We start from the raw sequence: 20695 nt of genomic DNA, 5'->3' as shown, positions 1-20695 counted from the left end.
TTATATATATAGATACACCAATAATCTTAAGTTCATGTATGGGTAGTTTACAGATAATTGTACAAAAGCCTTTATTCATTGGGCTTAATCATCCAAAATAATATATTATTATTATTTTTTTAACACAAGTGGTAGTCTCTAATCTATAGGAGTAGGGGAGTTTCTTACATACACACTACTAAGGTGTCATGGAAGTTCGAACATGAGAACACTAATATGCCAATTAAGATAATTTTTAATTGAATTAGATCTCGTTGACAAAATAAGATATCGTACTTTTTAATCATGTAATGATCTGCAAGCCCATTTAATATCGGATTCACAAATTGAAACCCTATTTTGAAAAAGTAAATCCGTTAGTAGACCCAACTGTCATAAAAGTGTTTGTATAATGAGTACACATTTGCACTAATAGAATTTTCTTACCAAGAAACAAGAAGAATGATGAGAAAATAAACTTTTTGAGCAACATGAAATATTTTGAAAAGACATTATGGTCATGGGATACTTATAAGCCCGGAGACACTCATAATTTTGTCCTCTCAAGAATTGGCAAATATTACCCTCAAAAAATAAAAAAATAAAAAAAGAAGAAGAAGAAGAAGAAGAAGAAAGAATCTGACCGTACCTCTGTTCCGCCCTGTGAGACACTTTATGTTACTGCCTATATCATCAATAATTTGATGTGCTTGCTCATGCATGTCTGTCATGTTTTTGCTCCTTTCGACAGGTGTGTAGGACTGAACATAGATTTTTTTTAGATCTCATAACTCATAATTAAGGTAGATTTTCAAAGTTTAAACAGGAATTTGAGTTTAATCGAACTTCTTCGATCATGAGTTAAACATCCATGGTCGAAGAAGATTCTGTATGTAATAACTTTTAAACAAGTAATTCAATTAACACAGTGTTTTCGTGACTGATTCAAATTAAGAATCCGAACACAAAAAATTATCTCGTAAAATCACACGAGCACTTCTTTATAACACCTTACCAACTTCCTAAGAATAGGTAGCTGAATTCCGTGAGTAGTTTGAAGAAGAAGAAAAAGGAGAGTTACCGACTTACCCCATATCCATATTTGTGACATTATTTTGCGTGGTCCTCCAGCCACAGAACACACAACGAAACAAAACCCTTTGCCTCCACAACACACACCTACCAATTCATCATTCACATTTCATATCAAACTACCAACTCCCTTTTTTTTTTCTCTCTCCAGCTGTAGTTGCAAACGGGCAAAGACTATTTTCCTCGTATCACGTGCGTTGCACGTGACCAGACCTGCAAGTTCTCTCCATGCCATGCCCCACGTATCAGAACTAGGAGCCTACAACAAGTATCCACGTGCAGGGTTTGAAAAGTATGCTCTCTGTGCCACAAGAACAACCCACAGCGACAGTGGCTTTAAGATCAGTCTGCAGTGAAAATTGCGGGGGGCCTACAAATCCCTTCATCACAAAAATATGTTGATTTCAATTTCAACTTCTGAGTTCACTTTCCATGCTACCTTCAAATTCAATATTTTATACTCAGTTTTCCAATTCTCATATGTGTTTCAATTTAGTCATTTCGTTAAATTCCGTTCAATATTTTGACGTAATTATTCTCTAATAATGACTAAATTGAAAAACGTTAGAGAATTGAAAGCCTCTTAATGACTCAAAAACGAGTTAGAGTATCAAATGAAACTCTGGTATTGCCATTGCGGTTAAAATCCCTAATTTTATCCTCACAATAGGAATTCAGAGGGTTATGCCAATCAAATATGTTTTGCTTCTTCACATCTTTTGGCTTTCATAGTAAATCTTCTTCACGGTTAAATTGGGAGTTTAAAAGTTGCTACTCTTTCAATCATACTTTCTCAGTAAATCTTTTCAATAATATAATGGTGAGGTACTGAGTATAGCTAGCCAGGAAGTGTGGCATGTGCTTTGGTTGCGACCCACAAAAATGGGACGATTTCATTGGGGATTGGGGAGCTGAGGGTAATGTTGCACTGATTGAATGAAACATGAAGTGTACCTCCTTTATTCTTCTGACTTCTCTCTTTAAACAAAGAGAGTTGCAATATATTTTCATTGTTTGCGTGCCAGTTTGGACCACTCACTGGCTTGCGATCACCACTACTCCTCCCTGTGGAGGACTTGAGAGCTCACAAAATATCAATTTTATTAACTAAAGTTTGGACCACCGGCCTTTTTCTTTTTGGCTAATCAACGATTAGTTAACAGAAAATATGGCCGGTTTGGGAGTGTTTCTGTAAAAAGTAGTAACAAAACACTTTTATTTATATGCGTTTTTATTAAACACAACAACAAAAATTATTAGAAATCGAAACGCTTCTTAAAAAAATACTTGGAAGTGCTTCCTTAAGAAACACTCAATTGTTAAGTTTACCTAAGTTGGAATTATTTTGAAGGTTATTGATATAATGATTGATTGTTAGGTTTACCTAAGTTGGAATTATTTTGAAGGTTATTGATATAATGATTGGTTTGCTTGGAAGGTTATTAGTCCTTATGTTTAAGGTTTGTCGTATGCATTGGATTATTTTATATTATACTTCATGTTTCCTATATGCAAGATGTTTTTTTGTTGTTGAAAAATTATGGGATTGCATTCATAATTCGGCCAAAAAAATCATTAATCACAAATGGCTAATACAAGCTACCTACAAAGGACTACAATAACGAAGCGATCTAACATCAAAATTAAGACAATCTAGCATGCATCCACTAACGATCACGCATGATCGAAGAAATTTTGGCATAAGCATTTCAATTAAGATTGCAAATTCTTTCATATACAAGATGTTTAAGTACTCACAAACGAAAATAGCCAGTACAATTAAATTACTACACATCAAATTATATGATTTACCGTTTCAATTAATTACTTTTTCTTTATATTGTCAGTCAAACTAATGAACACCAATTGATGAGGGGATAGCTATAGCCTTTTTCCTTTTTCTTGTGCTTGATATAGGATAAGGGGACACGAAACTTAAAGTGAGAGGTGCAAGAAAGTGACCTCTCTCCAAACAATTACAAAATGAGCTCATCAGTGAGATGGGATTTCCTACTTCAGCCACAAGTCATACACACTTTTTAATTATAGGCAACTATACAAGATAGCTCTCACATTATTGGACTCATATTTTTTATAAAAAACAAAAAATTAACGCTCATACTATATTAATTTTAATGGTTCATATGTTAGAAATGCAGGTGATTACATGAACTCTAAATATGGAGGCTCGAGATTCTTTTTAGATATGTTAAAATAGAGTGTGACGGATATGATTGATTTACCTAAAGAAACCGTATACGTCTTGAGGTGAGAGTTCACTTTACAACTAGCGAAGTAATGTTTTTTTTGTTTTCAACATCCATGATTTGAAATGAATGGAAGGAGATCAATTGCTTGTCTTAATTTAGAAAAAAAGCATATCTCAATTTAATTGAAGCTCCTAGCAAAAAAGTAGGATGAATAAAGACACATAGGAAAAAGGCCTAACTAGTAACAACAAATTTCCTGGAAAGTGCAAGGAGGCTTCCACTTCCACATCAGAGAATGAAAAGAACCCATCATTCACAATCATATATATTATATTTATGAAGATGATAGAAAAGGATTAATGAAATCACATAAGAAAACAAGAAAAAGGAAACCCCCAATATTAAATTTCCACATCATGCAACTTTGTAATCTTCAATTGGGACAAAGAGGATCACTTTTATTATTATGTTACAATGTCATGTGACTAATTTTATAAGTCAATGTCATCCGCACTTGCAATTCTTCTAGAAAAGGACGACAAGGATCTTTGCATGACTTGCATGCCTACTACAGTTCTTGCAACTCTATCACGTAATTGTTGCAAAAAAAAACAAAAAAATACCCTCAATTTAGTACTATATGCTACACATTAATTCACAAAGTAACATCAGCTCTAGCTGACAGAATTATTGTTGTTCTTATTTTACATTGTTCCTTAGAAACTCATCGACCTAATTAGAAAATGAATAATTCGTTAAGTTCTCGATTCATTAACCTAATCCGTCTAATAAGGAGATATTTCGTCAACACGAACAAGACGATTGACGCTATCAGAAATTCGACTCACTAAAGCGTGGCAACCCATTTAAATGTAGTCGCATATGACTTGTTGAAAATTCACCTGTACTTGAAAGAGTTTTGTAGCGCTGTTAAAAGAAGTACTTCCAAAACACAGGCTTTATGTCCCTGTGTGGAGAGATATTCATATTATGGTGAAATAATTGCTTGCCATGATTAACAATTTCTACCCATCCATGTGATTTCCGTTGAGTAGGTCCCAATGGGGACCCTTTGAAGTGTGGATGTACGGCTCACAACGATCCTATGGAGAGAGAGAGAGAGAGAGAAGAGAGAGAGAGATTAATTGAGGAGAGCATGTGATTGATTGATTTTGATCAAAATTGCTGCTTGATAATTAATTTGGTTTTTAGTACAGCTTCCATTTGGGAGACAGCTTGACGGCTTCACGTCCTCTTTCTATCCCTTCATTATATTCCTCCTCAGATTAAAGTTAAAGTTGTAAGTACAAAACTGAAACTACTACTACTAGTGCTGCAGTCAATTTCTTTCTATCTCTCCCTGCATTTTCCCGGAAAATTCTAGCACCAAGACAAACACAAACACAAACACAAACACATAACTTTCTCTGGAACCAAACACAAACAGTTTCCAATTTAATTTCCGGCAACCTTGTTTCCACCAAGTTAAAATGCATTCATTAATTGCAGAGAAAAATAAATAAAAATGTTAAAGAATCTACTTGCATAGAATATAGAGAATAGCCAAATTCATGCTCCAATATTGCATGTAATTAATGTGACTAAAATTCGTTCAGACTAAGACTGAAACTTTAGGGAAGGCTAGACTAATTGAAAATAGACAACGCCATTGATTAACTAATTAGCTTTTACCCACTTGAGAAAAAAAGTGAGCTTGATGACCCTGAAGAAGTTGTGGCAGCAGCTTGATAGGGTCTTTGCCTAAAACAATCCAACGTCATTCGTGGCGGCGACAGGGCCACGGTCACAGAGGACGCTGAATGAGCTGCCGACTCCGGAGGAGACCCTATACCAAACAAATCCCAGAAAACCAAATATTACAAAAGTTCAATTTCCACATACTAAAACAAAATTAAAGAAAACATATATGGCTTAATAAAGCAAGGGTTAATTAATTACTTGCAACATTATCTGAAGAAGAATTCCGGGCATTTTCCACTAGCTGCTGTACTTGTGAGTTGTGATTCTCTTGATTTGTTTGCTGAGTTTTTCGCCTGCGACGATTGTGATCGGCCAATCTCCTCCGGCAGCTGCGCTTTCCGTTGTCAAACTCCGGAAGAAGATGAAATCTGCAAGAAAAAGTTACCACAAAATATAGTCAAAATGCTGCATTTAATTATAGTTTATTAATTAATAATCATAAAGGTAATTTAGTTAAGTAGTTGGTTAACTGTCTAATTAATCAATTTCAACACATTCTTTCCATAAACGGCAAGCGCAATAACCCAAAAAAGGGTATAATATTTTTCACGGACTGAAATGCCCTCGGGATCGCCCACATGTACGGACGCGCCAATCATTGTGCCATGCACCAAACATGATTCGTCTCCCATGGCCATTCTCGTCAATCCACAGCAAGACCAGGGTTTTTTTATCATTTCAGACATGAAAAACCCTTGCTCACGTGCATTTATCAAACCAAACGGAAAACGGGGCACGTAATAATTTGTATACGGACGCAAATGCCCTTGGGGATCGACCCCCGTGTACGGCGAACGGGATTTCGCCAATCATTGGCCGGGCGGGAGGAGAACAGCAAGCAAGACCCCGGGGGCATTTCTGTCATTACGCGATCGGGGGAGGGGTATTAGGGGTAATTTTGAACCTGCTGCACTGCTGGCAGAATCGCTGAGTCAGCCCGTTGGCGATGACGGTGGAGGCCTTGGAGTGGAATTCGCAGACCTTGTGGCGGCGGTGGTAGTGCTTGGCGTGGGAGAGGTCGGCGGCGCAGCCCTCGGCCTGGCACCGCGGGGCGTGGGTCGACCCGGTCTCGGTGGCCGGTCGGGTACGGCGGTAGAGCCGGTTCATGAAGTCGTCCTCGGAGGAGAAGTAGGTCCGGCCGCCGAGGTTGAGCCCGATCCTCGACGCGAAGTCCACGGGCCGGCACAGGTCCTCGGATTTCGGGACTAGAATGAGCCCGTGGCCCGCGCCGCCGTGGATCGGGTCAAGGGCGAGCAGAGGGTGGTGGTTTGGAGGCGCGTAGGCCGAAGCGCTAGCATAGGCTTGGGCGTCGTAGATGGAGTGGAGCTGCTGGGCCTGGGCCGAGTTAAAGTGGTGGGCGAATGCGGCGTGGTGAGATTGCTGTTGCTGCGGAGGAGGAGGAGGGACGAGGTTGTTGAAGGCGGAGGCTTGGGAGGCGTAGTGGTCGAAAATGATGGCGGTGTTGTGGTGGTGTCGGGTGGGGTCGGATCCGGGGTCGTTGTCGGGGGAGAGCATGACGGTGGAGGGGTTTCCCCATTCGTAGTCCAGCATTTTGGTAATGATCTCGTGGGTCTTTGCCGGGGCGCCCTTTCCGACGAGGTCTTTTTAGGGAAAGAAAAGAACCTGCAATGGGCAAAGAGATGATGACGTGTCAGTTAGATGAACATTACGGGTACATACAGTCTCTCTCTCTCTAGCTTGTTGAAAATTGAGTGTATGAGAGTGAGAGCGGCACAGTAACAGAGTCAGTCAGTCACTCACTCACTGACTGTGGTGGTGTCTGCAGCTACCTTTCTTCCAATTCTCACAAGCTTTCTCTGAAAAGAGGGCTTAGCTCATATATAAAGATCACAGTGAGACTGAGACACACTCAAATAGTCACATTGATGGAAACAATGGGGTGGGTTTTCTTTCTTTCCCAGTTTGCTTAAGAAGAGAGAGAGAGAGAGAGAGAGAAAGAGAGGCTAAAAGGTGAAAAGCAAAGTGCGAATAGAAGAGGGGGAAGGAGGGAGGGAGGGAGGGAGGAGACAGAGGAGGAAGTGAAAGAGAGTAATGAAGCGGATTGTGCAGAGGGACTTGATTAGTGGATCAGTTTCTCTTTCTCAAAATTACAATTTTGTCCAGCCTCACCCTAATTATTATTGCAACGAAGGCAATGAATGAAATTCTGTGTCCAACTAGTTAGGACTGTGGAGGAATTGGGAAGGGAAACTCTTTCTCCTCAAACACTGTGGCTTGGCTTGGCTTGGCTGTAGGTGACTTGTGTGTCCTTGTGGGTAATGGCCATGCCTCTCTCCCCCTCTCTCCCTCCGTAACACGGTTATGGTAATTTAATGAGGGGCCCACTATCTGTTTTGCCGTGTCGAGTTTTCATCACTTTGGAGCAGAGAGGATCATCATTTTCTATATCTACTTCCTTCCTTCGACCTTTTCTTTTATTTTCTTCTATTTTTTTATTATAAAAATTTCGTAAATGATTTGGTTTGGTTTTGTTTCGAGGAGGCTTGAATTTTGTTTCTTGATTATTGAAAGCGACCTAACTCAAGCTTTATAAGCAATAATTTGAGTAGACAATATTATAATATTTTTGAATTATTTAACATCCCACATCATAAAATTATTCTCATGAGTTTATAATTATTTCAACAAACTAATTATTATATCATACTGGAATACGATCACCGAGGTCCTGCAAATATAATTGAAAGCGAAGAAAAGAAAATGAGTGAATGGATCACCAAAGTTGATAAATACTTTATCCTAACTAGATATCTTTTGGGTTTAACCCCATCCACCTATAAATGTTTCACCAATTTAGGAGGAGAGAAAGCGATGTCTTCAACACATGTCTGGATATTTTATTGCAATGCCAATGGTGACAAAATAAAAACGATAGGGTCCAACCTCACACTTATATATTTTTAATCCTAATTTCGACAAATTTCCCTTTTTCTTTTTTACATAACGTTTTCAATAGGGTCCAAATTTATATATTTACCCTAATTTAATAAGAAAGAAAACTAAGGAAAATATAAAAAGAAATGGTAAATATTTTGCTCCAAGAGTTTATATCGAGGCACCAACTCTTATCCTAACCATTTAACTGTCAAGTCTTCTGGGCTCAATAAATAGACCCCACATTAGACGACCTATGGCAGGTTTTATATTTATGGCATCCATCTATGTGCAGCTTTCACTGAAAAAATCTTTCTGCAATTTATCTCCTTTATAAGTTACTTTAAAAAAAAAAATTATAACTAATTGTAACTTCTATCCAAATAACATTTAATAATTGGCATAAAAACATAATAATCATATCATACACCATTTTTTCTTTTTAATTCAACTAGGTAATAAAGCATTCGTTCATGAGCCACATTTTGTAGAGATTATGTGAGTCTCAAAAGAAAAACTCCCCTCCTCCCTCTCTTCTCGTCTCATCTTTTCCTTTTGGATTAGTGAATAAGTCCACTAGGACATTTTGAATAAAAAGCCTCTTGTGGTGATTTCTTCTGAGTCATGCTCAGATTGAAGTTCCCCATCATCTCTTTCCGGCTATATTCACAATCAAATCATTCTCCCAAAATCCGCTCCGTAATACTACTCATATTCTATTTTGGTTCTATATCGTCTTTAACGAAGGTTGCTGCACTAAATTTTTCTGAGATGGGGTGGGCTTTGGGTGAGTGTAAATATTTATAAAAATGAATAAAATTTAGTGCTAATTTTAGAAAGTTCACCATACTTAGAGGAAATTAGCCCACTCCATCTCAGAAAAATTTAGTTCACTACACACCCCAGAAAGCTCATTAAATGAAAAAAAGGAAAAAGAATTCTAACCCATCCGTATGAAAATTTCTAGTCCCGCCATTAAATTGCAACCCAAAAGACGGATTCAAAAAGAAACAAAAATGAAAATGGAACAACTTCAATGTCAAGGAACCATAATTTGTTGTTTGATTAAAGCATGATTCTCTGACCATGAGCCTATTGTTGTTTTTTGTTTCTTTGTAAGCCTACATTGATATAAAGAACGTAGGTACGATAATGCAAATTACGAGTATGATAAATTTTTTGTTCTTTTTGTATGCATTTATAAGCCATTATGGGTTTCACCATCATTTTATCATTTAAAAAAATAAAAAGAGTCGATTATCATCAAGATCTCAAATCGTACTATATATCTTCACTTTTGGCAACATTGCTTTTGGTTTTTCTTCGACATAAAGAAAGATAACAGGATTGGGAATCCTGTGCGACCATGGGTGTGGTTTATTTTTTTTGGGTATAAAACCCACTCAAGGATATGCATTATGATTGTTTCACTAAACTGGAAAACAATGCATCCGCTTGAATCAAATATACATGTTAAAGGGATCCCGAGTCTCTACATTTAGTTATCGTGCATATATGAGGAAATTAACTTTCGCAAAGTTAACTTTGGGACACCAACACCAGCATCAACATATCTGAGCGGACTATATACCTCATTTTGTTCAGTCAGCCTTCAGTTGGATTTATGGAGTGGTGGTGTTTTAGGGGCTCCTGCATTGTAGCCTCCTAGTTTTCTATTGCAGAAGAAAAATATACGTGTTAAATTGAGCTTAATACAAAAAATAACATAGAAAATTGCTTAATATCACAAATTTTATTTCCCAACTTAAGTTACATAATTACATTACGTAAAAAAATAAGTGAGATAAGCTGTAAATTTAGACGTTTTAATTTCTCATTCTGGCGGTCGCAAAAAAGTTTAAAAATAACCTAATGAGTGTTTTTGCATGTAATTGAGATTTAACTTGTACGTTTTTCTATATCGAGAAAGAATTAAAATGTGAGAGGAATGAAAAAATAATTGGAAATTTTGTGTAAAATGAAGTGAAAGAGAAGGTCACAAGGGTTAAAAAAAAAACCAAGCGACAGATCAACAGATGATCGTATCTTCGTCGTACGATGTATTATTCGGTGGAGCAGCTAGTTTGTCCATACGTATCGGTCCACTGCTGCAGTACAACATCTCACTCCCAAGACTTAGACTGGAGGCATACTCGCTCCGTGCTCAAGACAGCTGTCTCAACTGATGCAAACGATTGCCCTTGAAAGGCGATGAAATTACAGAAATAAGTCACAGCTGGACACGCGCGCGGACGAGAGCAGACGAGGAGCGTTGGGTGAGAGTAGCAGATGACCAGAGGAGGCGGAGGCAGAGGCAGTCTGATTGTCCAAGGGGGAGGAGGAGGAGGAGGAGGAGGAGAGAGTACACAGACTGGTGGCATTTGTGGTTAAAGCTGACACACAAGTTGACTCTTCTGTGAGGAATGTCTAACTTTACAGGGACTTTTATATTCAATGAATTTTTATTTTTATATTTATATATATTAACATACAAAATTAAAAATATATTTTATCAAATAGTTTTGGCATAATTTTTTATTTTATTTTTAATAACATAGTAGGCAAAAGGCAGAGAGAAGATGAGGATTTTATAGCTTAATAATTTGTCATGTTACAGTTTGAAGTGTGACATTGACATTAGAGCAAAATATTGGTGTTGCTTATTTTTATTTTTATTTTTATTTTTATTTTTATTTTTATTTTTATTTTTATTTTTATTTTTATTATAAATAAATAAAGCAATCTCTCTCTCTCTCTCTCTGTCAGCAATTCTTTATTTATATTATAAGCAGAAGCACACAAACACGACGAAAACAGAGCAGCCATATTGATTTCTATTTAGTCCAAGTAAAATTATGTTATAGACTCCTAAAGTCTCTATCTGAAACCTCCAGCAAGGGGGCATTTGTGGCAGCTAATACTAAACAAGATAAGCCCATTACATTTACCTTCACTTCTGCTGGCAGCACACATGAAACTTCCACACAGCAGACTCTGTACATATGAAACAAAATGGTCCTTGAACCCGACACCAATCTTTTTGGGCAAGGGGGAAGTAAACTTGGCACTTAAAAGGACAAACAAAGACAAAACATACAATAGGAAGCACTAGTGTGCGGGGATCCTGCAGAACCTGTCTTACCATTGATATTTTCTGGTGAGGAAATGAGCACTACTATGACTAGTGTGCAAAAATATAACATCTTACAAGACTCGTGAATCCCTCAATAGATAAACACAATCACTTTCCTATACATTTTTCATCGGTTGAGAAATTAACACTAGTCTACACAGAGCTATGTTACTAACTTACTAATGCTAGCCAGAGAGATTAATGTTCATTCCTTTATCCTTAGTTGGGAGTGGATGTGAGGTTACAATGGGATTGAATATCAATGCATCAAGCACAACTCACTTTGGTTTGTCTGCCAGGGTTACCAAAGACTTCATCACACCCGGAGAGACCTTGTCTGCAAGGACACCTTTTTCTGAAATCAAAAGGGACTTTTCCTTCACAATGCTTTGCAGCCTTCTAGAATCGAAGTCAAGTTGTTCTTGTTCTGGATGCCAAGGGCAAAATTAAGTTTCAGAATCAGTAATTGAAAAATAATTAAATTAAAATCAATCTAACTAACACATATATGTACACACACACACACACACATATATATGAGAAAGCACAGATGACAACTCATGAATTCTGCGAGTTCATGAGCTGTACTTCCAACTTTAGACAGTAATGAGAGACAAAACAGCCATACAGCAACGTTCATCTCAAAACCCAACTGAATTCCTTTATGTATCCATTAACCAGTAGGAACATAAGAAAGTTTGAGTAATAACCAGTTGGATTGAAAACTTTTCAGCAGAAGCAAAAAACCATGCATTAAGCTTTCTGATGAACAGATCCCTCTCATCTCCATTTCAAATTCTCTAATATAATCTCGAGCACAGCTTTTGTGAGATTAAGGGAAGTTGCATATCAGGAGATGATATCTTTATAAACATCTATAGCCCTATTGAATGGAAGGTAATTCTAGAGCTTAAGGAGTTTGGTAGATTCATAAATTGCTCTATCAATTTCTTTATAGATCCTACATAGATTATTTAATCATTTAAGCTCACAAGGGCTACCAATGGATATCCTAGTTCAGAAAAGATTTCAACTTCTTATTCCTTTATTCACTTGTTTTGATTCTTTCCTTATACTCTAAACCTTATAAACTACAATAACAAAGGCATTAAAATCTAAGAACTATACCACCTATCCCACCCGATAGCCACCAAGGTTTTCATTATTCAGATATTGTTTGTCAATTTGACCAGTCAAGAATCTTACTCTGAGTACTATATAAGTTGAGAAAAATGACTGTTTTCTAAAGTTACCAAAATAAAAAGAAAAGAAGAAGTTTTGAATCAAAAGTCTACACCTGATTATTGACAACACCAAATTTCCTAAAGAACTCAAACAAAGCCTCTTAAAATATTTCTTGTGTACTTACTACTGTTGGTTATGCTCCCAAATAATTGCACAAAAAGAAAAAGGAAAAAGAGGCCTGAAAGAAAACCTGACTCCAAGACAGTATGGGCAGCATGGAATGGAATCCTTGCAAAAACATCAGTTCCTGGGAACATCATCCAAGTGCGCTGATTTGAGTCATGGTTGCCGCATGTGGGGCATACCTCCTTCACCAAAGGTCTTGATTCAGGCCCCACAATCTCCTTCATTATCGACTCAAAGGGAGATGGAACACTAGTCTTGGTTGTCCGAGCTATCTTCCTCAGAGATGTAAGTGCTTCTCTATTCCCATTCCTCACCCTGTCATTTTCAACTAGCTGCATTTTCACCATAACAAACATAATCCCTTCAATGTCTTCCTAACAAGACCCAATAAAATATATTCATTTATAATAAACTTGAATTTGTTCACATAATAAAGCCACTTAATTGTACTGGGATGGATCAATTAACAAAACTCAATTAAACATATTAGTTATTAAGGAACCAAAAGGGAATTTTTCGAATAATCAAGCCAGATAACCATGATGGAATAGATTAATTTGTCTTGCCAGTTATATACAATCTACAGTATCTAAAACATAATCATTTGGTTCCAATCTTTTAATCCAATCAATTTGTTATTGAAACATGTGAAATGTACTATCATCTTTGAGTTTAAACTTGTTTGCAAAAAGGAAAAGAATCTCTGAGCTTAAACTTTCCAACTTCTCAGCTTCTTCTCAGAGAATATAAAACACAATTACCTGGTGTCGGGCTAAAAGGAGATGCTCGGCTTCAGTCTCAAGCTCAATTAAGCTTTTCATGGTCTTATCCATTCTTCAATCAGACTACCTACCTAATTGTGCAGCTGAAACATAATCGAAATTAGCTACAATTTACTAGATGACTCTGCTTAAGTTCTGAATGAAAACCAACCCAAATAGGAAAAGATATTAGGAACAGTAGTCAGAAAAGAAAATTATACATAAAAATTGTGCCTCCACTTAAAGATTCAGTCATCCCAAGAACAAAGTAATTTTAACACAGCATATCAGCATTTGAAACCCCACCTTCTCACCACGAGCAAAGGTGGTAGTAGACAGAACCATGTTCTGAAAGCATAAAAGAAAAGAAAACAACAGATAATAGGGAGGAGAAACACAGACAAACGAACGGGTCAACAAAGTTTGAAAATCGAAAAGCATCCAAGTGAAATTACATAGATATATATATATATAGGCTGAGAAATGTGGACAATTCAGTACTCAACAACAATGCGGATTACGCAAACTTATCATTTATCACTTTAATTACACAAACATTTAAACCACAATCACATGCAGAAACCCCTTCAATCCAGAAAACCCAGATAACCTATTCAAATCTATTATCTATAAAACACACAAACTAAGCATAACCACATAATTAATCACAACAGCAGCAAAATAAGTATAATAATAAAAAAAAAATCAAATGTTTCAAATTTGAAAGTGTGATCATAGATAATACAATTAGTATAAAAATGGAACAAAAAATCTAAGTTAAAAAATTACCTCGTCAGTTGCAGACTGCAGATGGTGAGCCTGGTCGACCGTCGACGTCCAAGAGTTTGAGAGAGAGACAGAGCCTGAGAGTCTATGAGATGAGAGATGACAGTTTGGGTGAGGGTTTGAGTTCGAGATATAGAGACAGAAACGATGGAGACTGAGAAGAGTTTGAGAGAGAGAGAGGCAGAGAGTGACAGAGAGAGAGTCGATGGCGGTCTGAGATCAGGGATGACACTGAGAGGGAGGCGACGGAATCTCCGAGGCCAGAGCTTAGCGGAGGCGGCGATAGAAAGAAAAGGATTGGGCTTTTAGGGTTTAAAATTTGGGTGGGCTAAATATCAACATTGAATTAGCCCATTATGCTCAAAACTCAAATGGGTTATGGAATATAAAAAAAAAGGAAAAAAATTCTTTCCGGAATTAGAAAAACGGGTTTATGTTATCAGAAGAGTTCGCAGGTTCTACTCGGTAGTGACTTCGAGTAGAGAATTTCGAAAGAGAAAGATGCAGAGGTTCAAGGCAGCTTCATTGGTAAGAAACGGCCTTCACAGTTGCCGTTTGCTTAGCCATTGCAGAGGCCTCTGTTCTCTCCCAGACCATGCTCTCAACGATGATCTTGACCACCAAGTGAGTTCTTCTCAATGACCCATTTCTTTATTCTTTTTATCTAAGCTCAGAGACTTGAAACGCAAGCTCTCTAATTGTTAAATGTCTCTCAGGTATTGGTTGAAGGCAAAGCTTGGTCCAGGACAGCGATTCTCAACAGACCTTCAGCGCTCAATGCTCTCACGACTGCAATGGTGTGTTTTTATCTCTTAAAGCAATCATTTTTCGGATTTTTTTTGAGACCCTTAATTCTATTTAAGGTTTCTTTTGAAACCCATTTCTAAGAACTCCCATAATGAGTATACAGGGGGCTAGATTGCAGAAACTGTACAAAAGCTGGGAAGATAATCCTGATATTGGTTTTATTGTAATGAAGGTGATTGTTTTTCTTGTTCATCAATTTTGGTCCAATGCTTTACTGATATTGCTTAGTTGCGATTACTCAGGTGGCAGCTGACAAATTGTTTTGAATTTTTGAAGGGCAGTGGCAAGGCATTTTGTGCTGGTGGAGATGTAGTTTCTCTTTATCATATGATAAACAAAGGTAGGACTCCCTTCTGATTTGCTTCTGATTTTCTATCAAACAATTTTATAAGTTGTAAACATATATTTATGGCTTACGTACTTTTACTTGATTTCAAATTTGATGAAGTTAGCATTATGTAGCCAGTTGAAAGGGGTGCAAAGTAGATTTCTCTTTTATGGCTCAGTTGGTTTCATTTTCTGCTTAATATCAGACAATTGTGTTAACAGTCCTGTAAATTTGCCTTACAATGTGCAGGGAAAATAGAAGAATGTAAACAATTTTTTAGTACACTATATGCATTTATGTATATGGTTGGTACATGTTTGAAGCCACATGTAAGTTCATCATTATTGAGTCTTTCTTGGGCGAACAAGCATTTTAGGTCCCTAATCTTGCAGCGCTTCTTAATTTTCTTCTCATTTTTAAGTTCATGATTAATCTCCGTGCAGGTGGCTATCTTGAATGGCATTACCATGGGTGGTGGTGCTGGGGTCTCAATACCTGGGACATTCCGCATTGCAACTGATAAAACTGTATGTAACAAGGATACTTGTACACATTACTTTTCTCTATTGTAGATGTTTGTTGGCTTGGTGATTGGTCCATATTTCATTGTTCTTTGTTCTCTTTTTTCACGAGGATTCCCATCAACTATTTTGCAAATCCTCCCACTGTTAATTGTATTACACTCAAGCATTCATAATTTTATATGACTAACTGCTTGTGACGTGAGCATGTTTAAAGGAATAAAACTAGTTCTTAGTATATGAAAAGAACTGAAACATTGTCGAGGTGTTTTGGGACTGATGTAATGCAGCAAAAATGTCAAGTTATTTTAGGAAGTCTAACCAGTATAGAATATGTCTTGTGTCCCTTGCGCTTTGAAGAATTTAGCGTACAAGCTACAGATGGGTGTTTCTGGTGCAGTATTAATTATTATCTTTACTAAATAAATAAATGTGCTTCACAGCCTGGTAAGGGGTTTATGCTATAGGGGACTGTTTAAGCATCTGATTCCCTTTCTCTAACGTCTGTATCTTGCGCACCCACTTTGGCACGACATCTATGTCAGTTTGTGTGTGAATCTGGCTTGGACACTTAAAACTAGCTCACCTTTATGTAGTAAAATAGTAAAATGACATACAAAAGCACAAGTGACTTGTGTATCTGATGTGTAATTTCTGCTCCTAACTATGTCGCTCATTTGCTTCCCCTCCCACACCACCCCGCCCCTATGTGGAAGTTTAAACCAACTGAAACTGTGGAAATAATATATTCAGCTGTATCAGTGCAATGCATATGTACTTCCAAAAAGACATCATATATGTTCATATTTCTGCAAATCGTTTATGTGGAATCAACCTATCCATTTGGGGAAAAAAGGTTTTGGCTTGCTCAATATCATATTTGAGTATACAATTTTTAACTGTAGCAGTAGGATCTTCATTTATTCACCATAGAGAAAGGAGTCAGACAAGAATTTGATATTACTTCTTCTTTGTCTTTTTTTCAAATGATAAAAAACTGTTTCCTCTTTACATCGATGTGCTGGTAGAAGCTGTTATAGTGTATCCTTGCAATTTGCAGGTATTTGCTACCCCTGAAACTCTAATTGGTTTCCATCCCGATGCTGGGGCATCCTTTTACCTGTCACATCTACCGGGTCACTTAGGTATGCTTGCTTGGTTTTTCATACATGTAACTTGGCTTTTAGATTATTCATTTGTAGTACAAGGACAAAAACAGAAAAGATAAGGTTGCAGATTTTCTTTTTTTCCTCCAGACTGATGGAGGATATGTATTTTAACAAGAGAAATCATGGGAATTATATTAAATACGGACAATTGCTTGGGAGATTCCCAAAGGGTTTGAAATCCGTGCTGCCCTCATGTGAAAGTGACTCAATTTGTCTTCCTTCTTCTCCTGAAGTTGAGGAAGCATCTGGGAGTTATTTAGGGAAATAATGATGTTGAGGAGCTGTTAAAATTGGCATCATTTTGCCTCTTCATTTAAGACAACTGTGAAAAAAAAAAAAATAATAATGTGCTTCAGCATCCTTTTTTTTTTTTCTTCTTTCTATTAACCTTAGAGTTGGCCCCTTTCCCTTTTTATTTCCCCATCTTGTGTCTAATAGTATTCTTTTGCATGGGAGAGTGTCCACTGTCATTACTTTTCCAAATTCAGTTTGCCTATGTCTGGTCTTGTTTGTAGGGGAGTTCGTGGCCCTTACAGGTGAAAGGCTCAATGGATTGGACATGATTGCTTCTGGGCTTGCAACACACTATTTGCATAGTTCAGTTAATTTCAGGACTCTTTCCACATTTTTTAAAGTTTGTTTTCGGTTTATCTTTGTTATATAACCTTTGTGATTTGTTTCCTTTTATCCTAGAGGCTTCCTTTAATTGAAGAAGAACTTGGGAAAATAGTCACTGATGATCCTTCTGTCATTGAAGCTTCTTTAGACAAGTATGGTGAACTTGTCTATCCAGATGAGACAAGTGTGCTTCATAGGTTTGTTTTAATTATAGCAATTAGTTCCAAGGACATTTTAGAATATTTACAAATCGTCCTTATATTCTATATTTTCAGCCAAATTTAAATGTTTTTTGTATGAATTTTTCAAACTGTGGTTGTGTGCTCCTTTAATATATATATATAACGATTTTAGCTAGCTTATGTATTCATGTCTGGTTTGTGTAGGATTGAATTAGTTGATAAATGTTTCAGCCATGACACGGTTGAGGAAATTATTGATGCTTTGGTAAGCATGTATCAATTTTGACTTACTTCTCTTTAGTTTAGATTTAGAATCATTAAACCAATAAAAAATTTCTATAAGATTTTCAGGGGATCATGGTGTTTTAACTTTTTTCAATTTTATTTCTTTAAATTCAAAGGAGTGACACACGAGATATGTATGCAACATGATGGGTTAAAGTAGGAGATAATTTGAGTGTGAGGTATGTAGGATGGGAGTGGATTGGTTGGAAGAATAGGGTATGTGTACTATACCATCCTTAGCATTTAAATTTATTATTGAAATTGTTTTAAATTATAGGTTATATTTGTCTCTCAAAAGAAAACAAAAGTATATTTGATACTTTCTAAGTAACAATCTGGAAAGAGAGTTCTCTTAATCACGTTGTAGATGATATATTTACTATACTGAAAATAAAAGAAGTGAAGAAACATAGAAAATAATTGCAGTCATTTTGAGAAAGATTTATTTGATCTGGGAGGCAAATTACTCACGTGTCAATCTGAGCACCTTCTTTGAAGATTTCCTGCATGGAGAAGATTCCAGATGATAAACGAAATCTTCAGGACATTGTTCCTTTGAAGTATTTAGGGCTATTGTAGTGAAAAATGGTTTGGTTGCCTCCTTTAAAAGGTTTACTGTAATGCCTTGAGAGGGTGCTATCAACTTTTTTTTTTCGTTTTGTTTTTGCTTTCTTTAAAGAACTTCCAATGACTGACCGAAACAAATTGCTGATCTGATTCTGCTACACATAACTTCATTACCAATTCTTAGCTACCTCACAAAGTTTTAAAAACTCCTTAAAAAGATATTCATTTTTCATATTGTAAGCATCTTTTGGTTTTCTTCTGGGCCCCATATGATGATGGGTGGAAGTTCATTTGGAAGTTATACCTTCCATGTTCCAGCAATGAGGGGATCTTTGAGGCATCATTGTACTTTATACCTTCTTGCCTCTTGGACAACATCTGATTGCGTGCTTTAAGGAAGTTCATTTGGAAGTTATACCTTCCATGTTCCAGCAATGAGGGGATCTTTGAGGCATCATTGTACTTTATACCTTCTTGCCTCTTGGACAACATCTGATTGCGTGCTTTAAAAAATAAATGTGCAGGAATGTGAGGCAGGTAGAACAAATGACGCATGGTGCACTTCTACTCTAAAGAGACTTAAAGAAGTCTCACCATTGAGCTTGAAGGTTGCCTTGCGATCTGTGAGTAGGCCTGCATGAAACATGTTTTAGCCTGCATGAAACATGTTTGAGATGACTTGGTTTAAATATATTGCATTAAATATATGACCTGGCCCTTCATTATTACTTGGTTCAGATAAGAGAAGGTAGATTTCAGACCCTTGATCAGTGCTTGGTCCGTGAGTACCGAATGTCCCTACAGGCTATCACTAAGCAGGTTTCAAATGACTTTTGCGAGGTACACAGTTCGTTATTTATTTATTTATTTATTTTTCCGATAAAATACTATCATGCTTTTGTGACTAATATCTTGGTTGGTGACATCATTAGGGCGTTCGGGCACGAGTAGTCGAAAAGGACTTTGCACCAAAGGTACCTTCTTTGATCCTTTGAGACTAGATGGCTTTTGATAATCTAACTGAAAACTCTAGTAATTGAAGAAAGTGGAACCAGGAAAGAGATGGAAATACCTGGAAAGGGTATTGCTTCTCTTTTGAATACCAAAATAATGAGTGGCAATATTGCAACCCTTACTTTTTCATCTATAGATCAATGTCCGCATTGCCTGTTCATATAATTTTAATTGTTCTGAAAATATGCAGTGGGATCCTCCAAGTGTTGAGAAAGTGTCCAATGACATGGTGGATGAATATTTTTCCCCTCTTAGTGAGTTCGAGCCCGACTTAGAGCTACCGACGGAGCTGCGAGAAGCATTCACCTAGTTCACCTAAACACAATATATATTGTCTCTCTAGTTTTATGATCTTGAAAGCTGGGTTGATTCCAAGCATTTGCCTGAACTAGCATTCTTTCATGTTAGGAACTAATTAATTTTTGGGTTTTCCAGCCCCTTGTTGAAAAGTGGGACGTAGCTTACAAAATAATGTATCCAGTAATAAAATAAAATAGAGTTTCTAGATCTTTTTCTTTGGGGCGTTCTCGCCATGAATTGTTTACATGATTAATATGGTTCTTTTATTTGTCGACTTGTTTTGCCTTAAGAATGCTTTTCTGCTTAATTATATCTAGCCATTCAACTTTCTTTTGGATTGGCTTAACATTCAGAATTTAAGTAAGGACACTGCTTCCTCCTTTCCTGGAAAATGCTTTCCTCCTTCCCCGTAAGTAAGACCTCCTACATTCCTGCCAATAGCAGTGTGATATGTGTGCATAAAATTTTCTTTTTGTTATTTTGATGAATTGTTTTTACTTGTGTCAAACTATGATTCACATGAAGGAGGAGTATCTCCTTAGCTTCAATGAGAAAAACTTGTATATCACATGCATATATATGTCGTATATCCATTATATCTCACTCCTTACGTGACCTTCTGTGATTAGGGAGATTTTGGAGAACACATGTTTCACCCAAGTTTTTTCTTTCTTTGATGATGGATACGAACCATGGCCTCCCATTTTAATATTTAATATTTAATTTTTTTTACTATAAAAAAAGTCAGTTTATTGTTGGATGCATTTTTTTAACATAAGCCATATTTTGTTTTAATTTAATCTAAAGTACGAGGAGGGGATTCAAATTCGGGTGCAAAGTGGAGAGTACATGTCTGAATTGTTGGATGCATTTAAAAGCTTTGTTTTCCTTTTTCCCTCTCTTCTAAGTTAAAAGC

General features: G+C 36.8%; 3 protein-coding genes across 3 annotated transcripts; 1 reads left to right on the top strand and 2 right to left on the bottom strand.

Annotated features, from left to right (window-relative positions):
* Positions 1 to 4703: 4703 nt before the first annotated feature.
* On the bottom strand, positions 4704 to 7264 carry SPL8 (squamosa promoter binding protein-like 8). The gene is made up of 4 exons (XM_021949013.2): positions 6804 to 7264; positions 5947 to 6665; positions 5241 to 5410; positions 4704 to 5127 (listed from the first exon to the last, which is right to left on the bottom strand). Exons 2-4 carry the CDS (start codon positions 6591 to 6593, stop codon positions 4970 to 4972), a joined length of 975 nt encoding a protein of 324 aa, XP_021804705.2. The 5' UTR covers positions 6594 to 6665; positions 6804 to 7264; the 3' UTR covers positions 4704 to 4969.
* Positions 7265 to 11031: 3767 nt separating this feature from the next.
* Positions 11032 to 14133, bottom strand: LOC110749016 (P53/DNA damage-regulated protein). The gene is made up of 4 exons (XM_021949014.2): positions 13992 to 14133; positions 13203 to 13306; positions 12506 to 12773; positions 11032 to 11497 (listed from the first exon to the last, which is right to left on the bottom strand). Exons 2-4 carry the CDS (start codon positions 13272 to 13274, stop codon positions 11349 to 11351), a joined length of 489 nt encoding a protein of 162 aa, XP_021804706.1. The 5' UTR covers positions 13275 to 13306; positions 13992 to 14133; the 3' UTR covers positions 11032 to 11348.
* A 233-nt stretch (positions 14134 to 14366) lies between these two features.
* LOC110749012 (3-hydroxyisobutyryl-CoA hydrolase-like protein 1, mitochondrial) lies at positions 14367 to 20054 on the top strand. Its single transcript, XM_021949009.2, has 14 exons — positions 14367 to 14612; positions 14705 to 14785; positions 14899 to 14967; positions 15072 to 15135; positions 15373 to 15452; positions 15567 to 15650; positions 16705 to 16789; positions 17329 to 17414; positions 17507 to 17628; positions 17818 to 17878; positions 18990 to 19088; positions 19204 to 19305; positions 19398 to 19439; positions 19670 to 20054. The coding sequence occupies exons 1-14, from the start codon at positions 14367 to 14369 to the stop codon at positions 19787 to 19789; spliced, it is 1341 nt and encodes a 446-aa protein (XP_021804701.2). The 3' UTR covers positions 19790 to 20054.
* The last annotated feature ends 641 nt before the right edge of the window (positions 20055 to 20695 follow it).

The sequence above is a fragment of the Prunus avium genome, chromosome 2 (assembly GCF_965620075.1).
Source record: "Prunus avium chromosome 2, drPruAviu1.hap1.1, whole genome shotgun sequence".
NCBI lineage: Eukaryota > Viridiplantae > Streptophyta > Magnoliopsida > Rosales > Rosaceae > Prunus > Prunus avium.
The sequence above is the reverse complement of the archived record's forward strand: the minus strand, read 5'-3'. Positions and strand labels throughout refer to the sequence as shown.

Bases quoted from the DNA above. Each gene is read 5' to 3' on its own strand.
- SPL8 (XM_021949013.2), bottom strand. From the start codon at position 6,593: ATGCTGGACTACGAATGGGGAAACCCCTCCACCGTCATGCTCTCCCCC. The intron at 5,411-5,946 runs GTTCAAAATTAC...TTTTTCTTGCAG, and splicing joins TTCTGCCAGCAGTGCAGCAG to ATTTCATCTTCTTCCGGAGT. The intron at 5,128-5,240 runs GTAATTAATTAA...TGTTTGGTATAG, and splicing joins TTCTTCAGATAATGTTGCAA to GGTCTCCTCCGGAGTCGGCA.
- LOC110749016 (XM_021949014.2), bottom strand. From the start codon at position 13,274: ATGGATAAGACCATGAAAAGCTTAATTGAGCTTGAGACTGAAGCCGAG. The intron at 12,774-13,202 runs GTAATTGTGTTT...GTGAAAATGCAG, and splicing joins TCCTTTTAGCCCGACACCAG to CTAGTTGAAAATGACAGGGT. The intron at 11,498-12,505 runs GTTTTCTTTCAG...CTTGGCATCCAG, and splicing joins CCATACTGTCTTGGAGTCAG to AACAAGAACAACTTGACTTC.
- LOC110749012 (XM_021949009.2), top strand. From the start codon at position 14,367: ATGGAATATAAAAAAAAAGGAAAAAAATTCTTTCCGGAATTAGAAAAA. The intron at 15,651-16,704 runs GTATGTAACAAG...TGCAATTTGCAG, and splicing joins GCATTGCAACTGATAAAACT to GTATTTGCTACCCCTGAAAC. The intron at 19,306-19,397 runs GTACACAGTTCG...TGACATCATTAG, and splicing joins TTTCAAATGACTTTTGCGAG to GGCGTTCGGGCACGAGTAGT.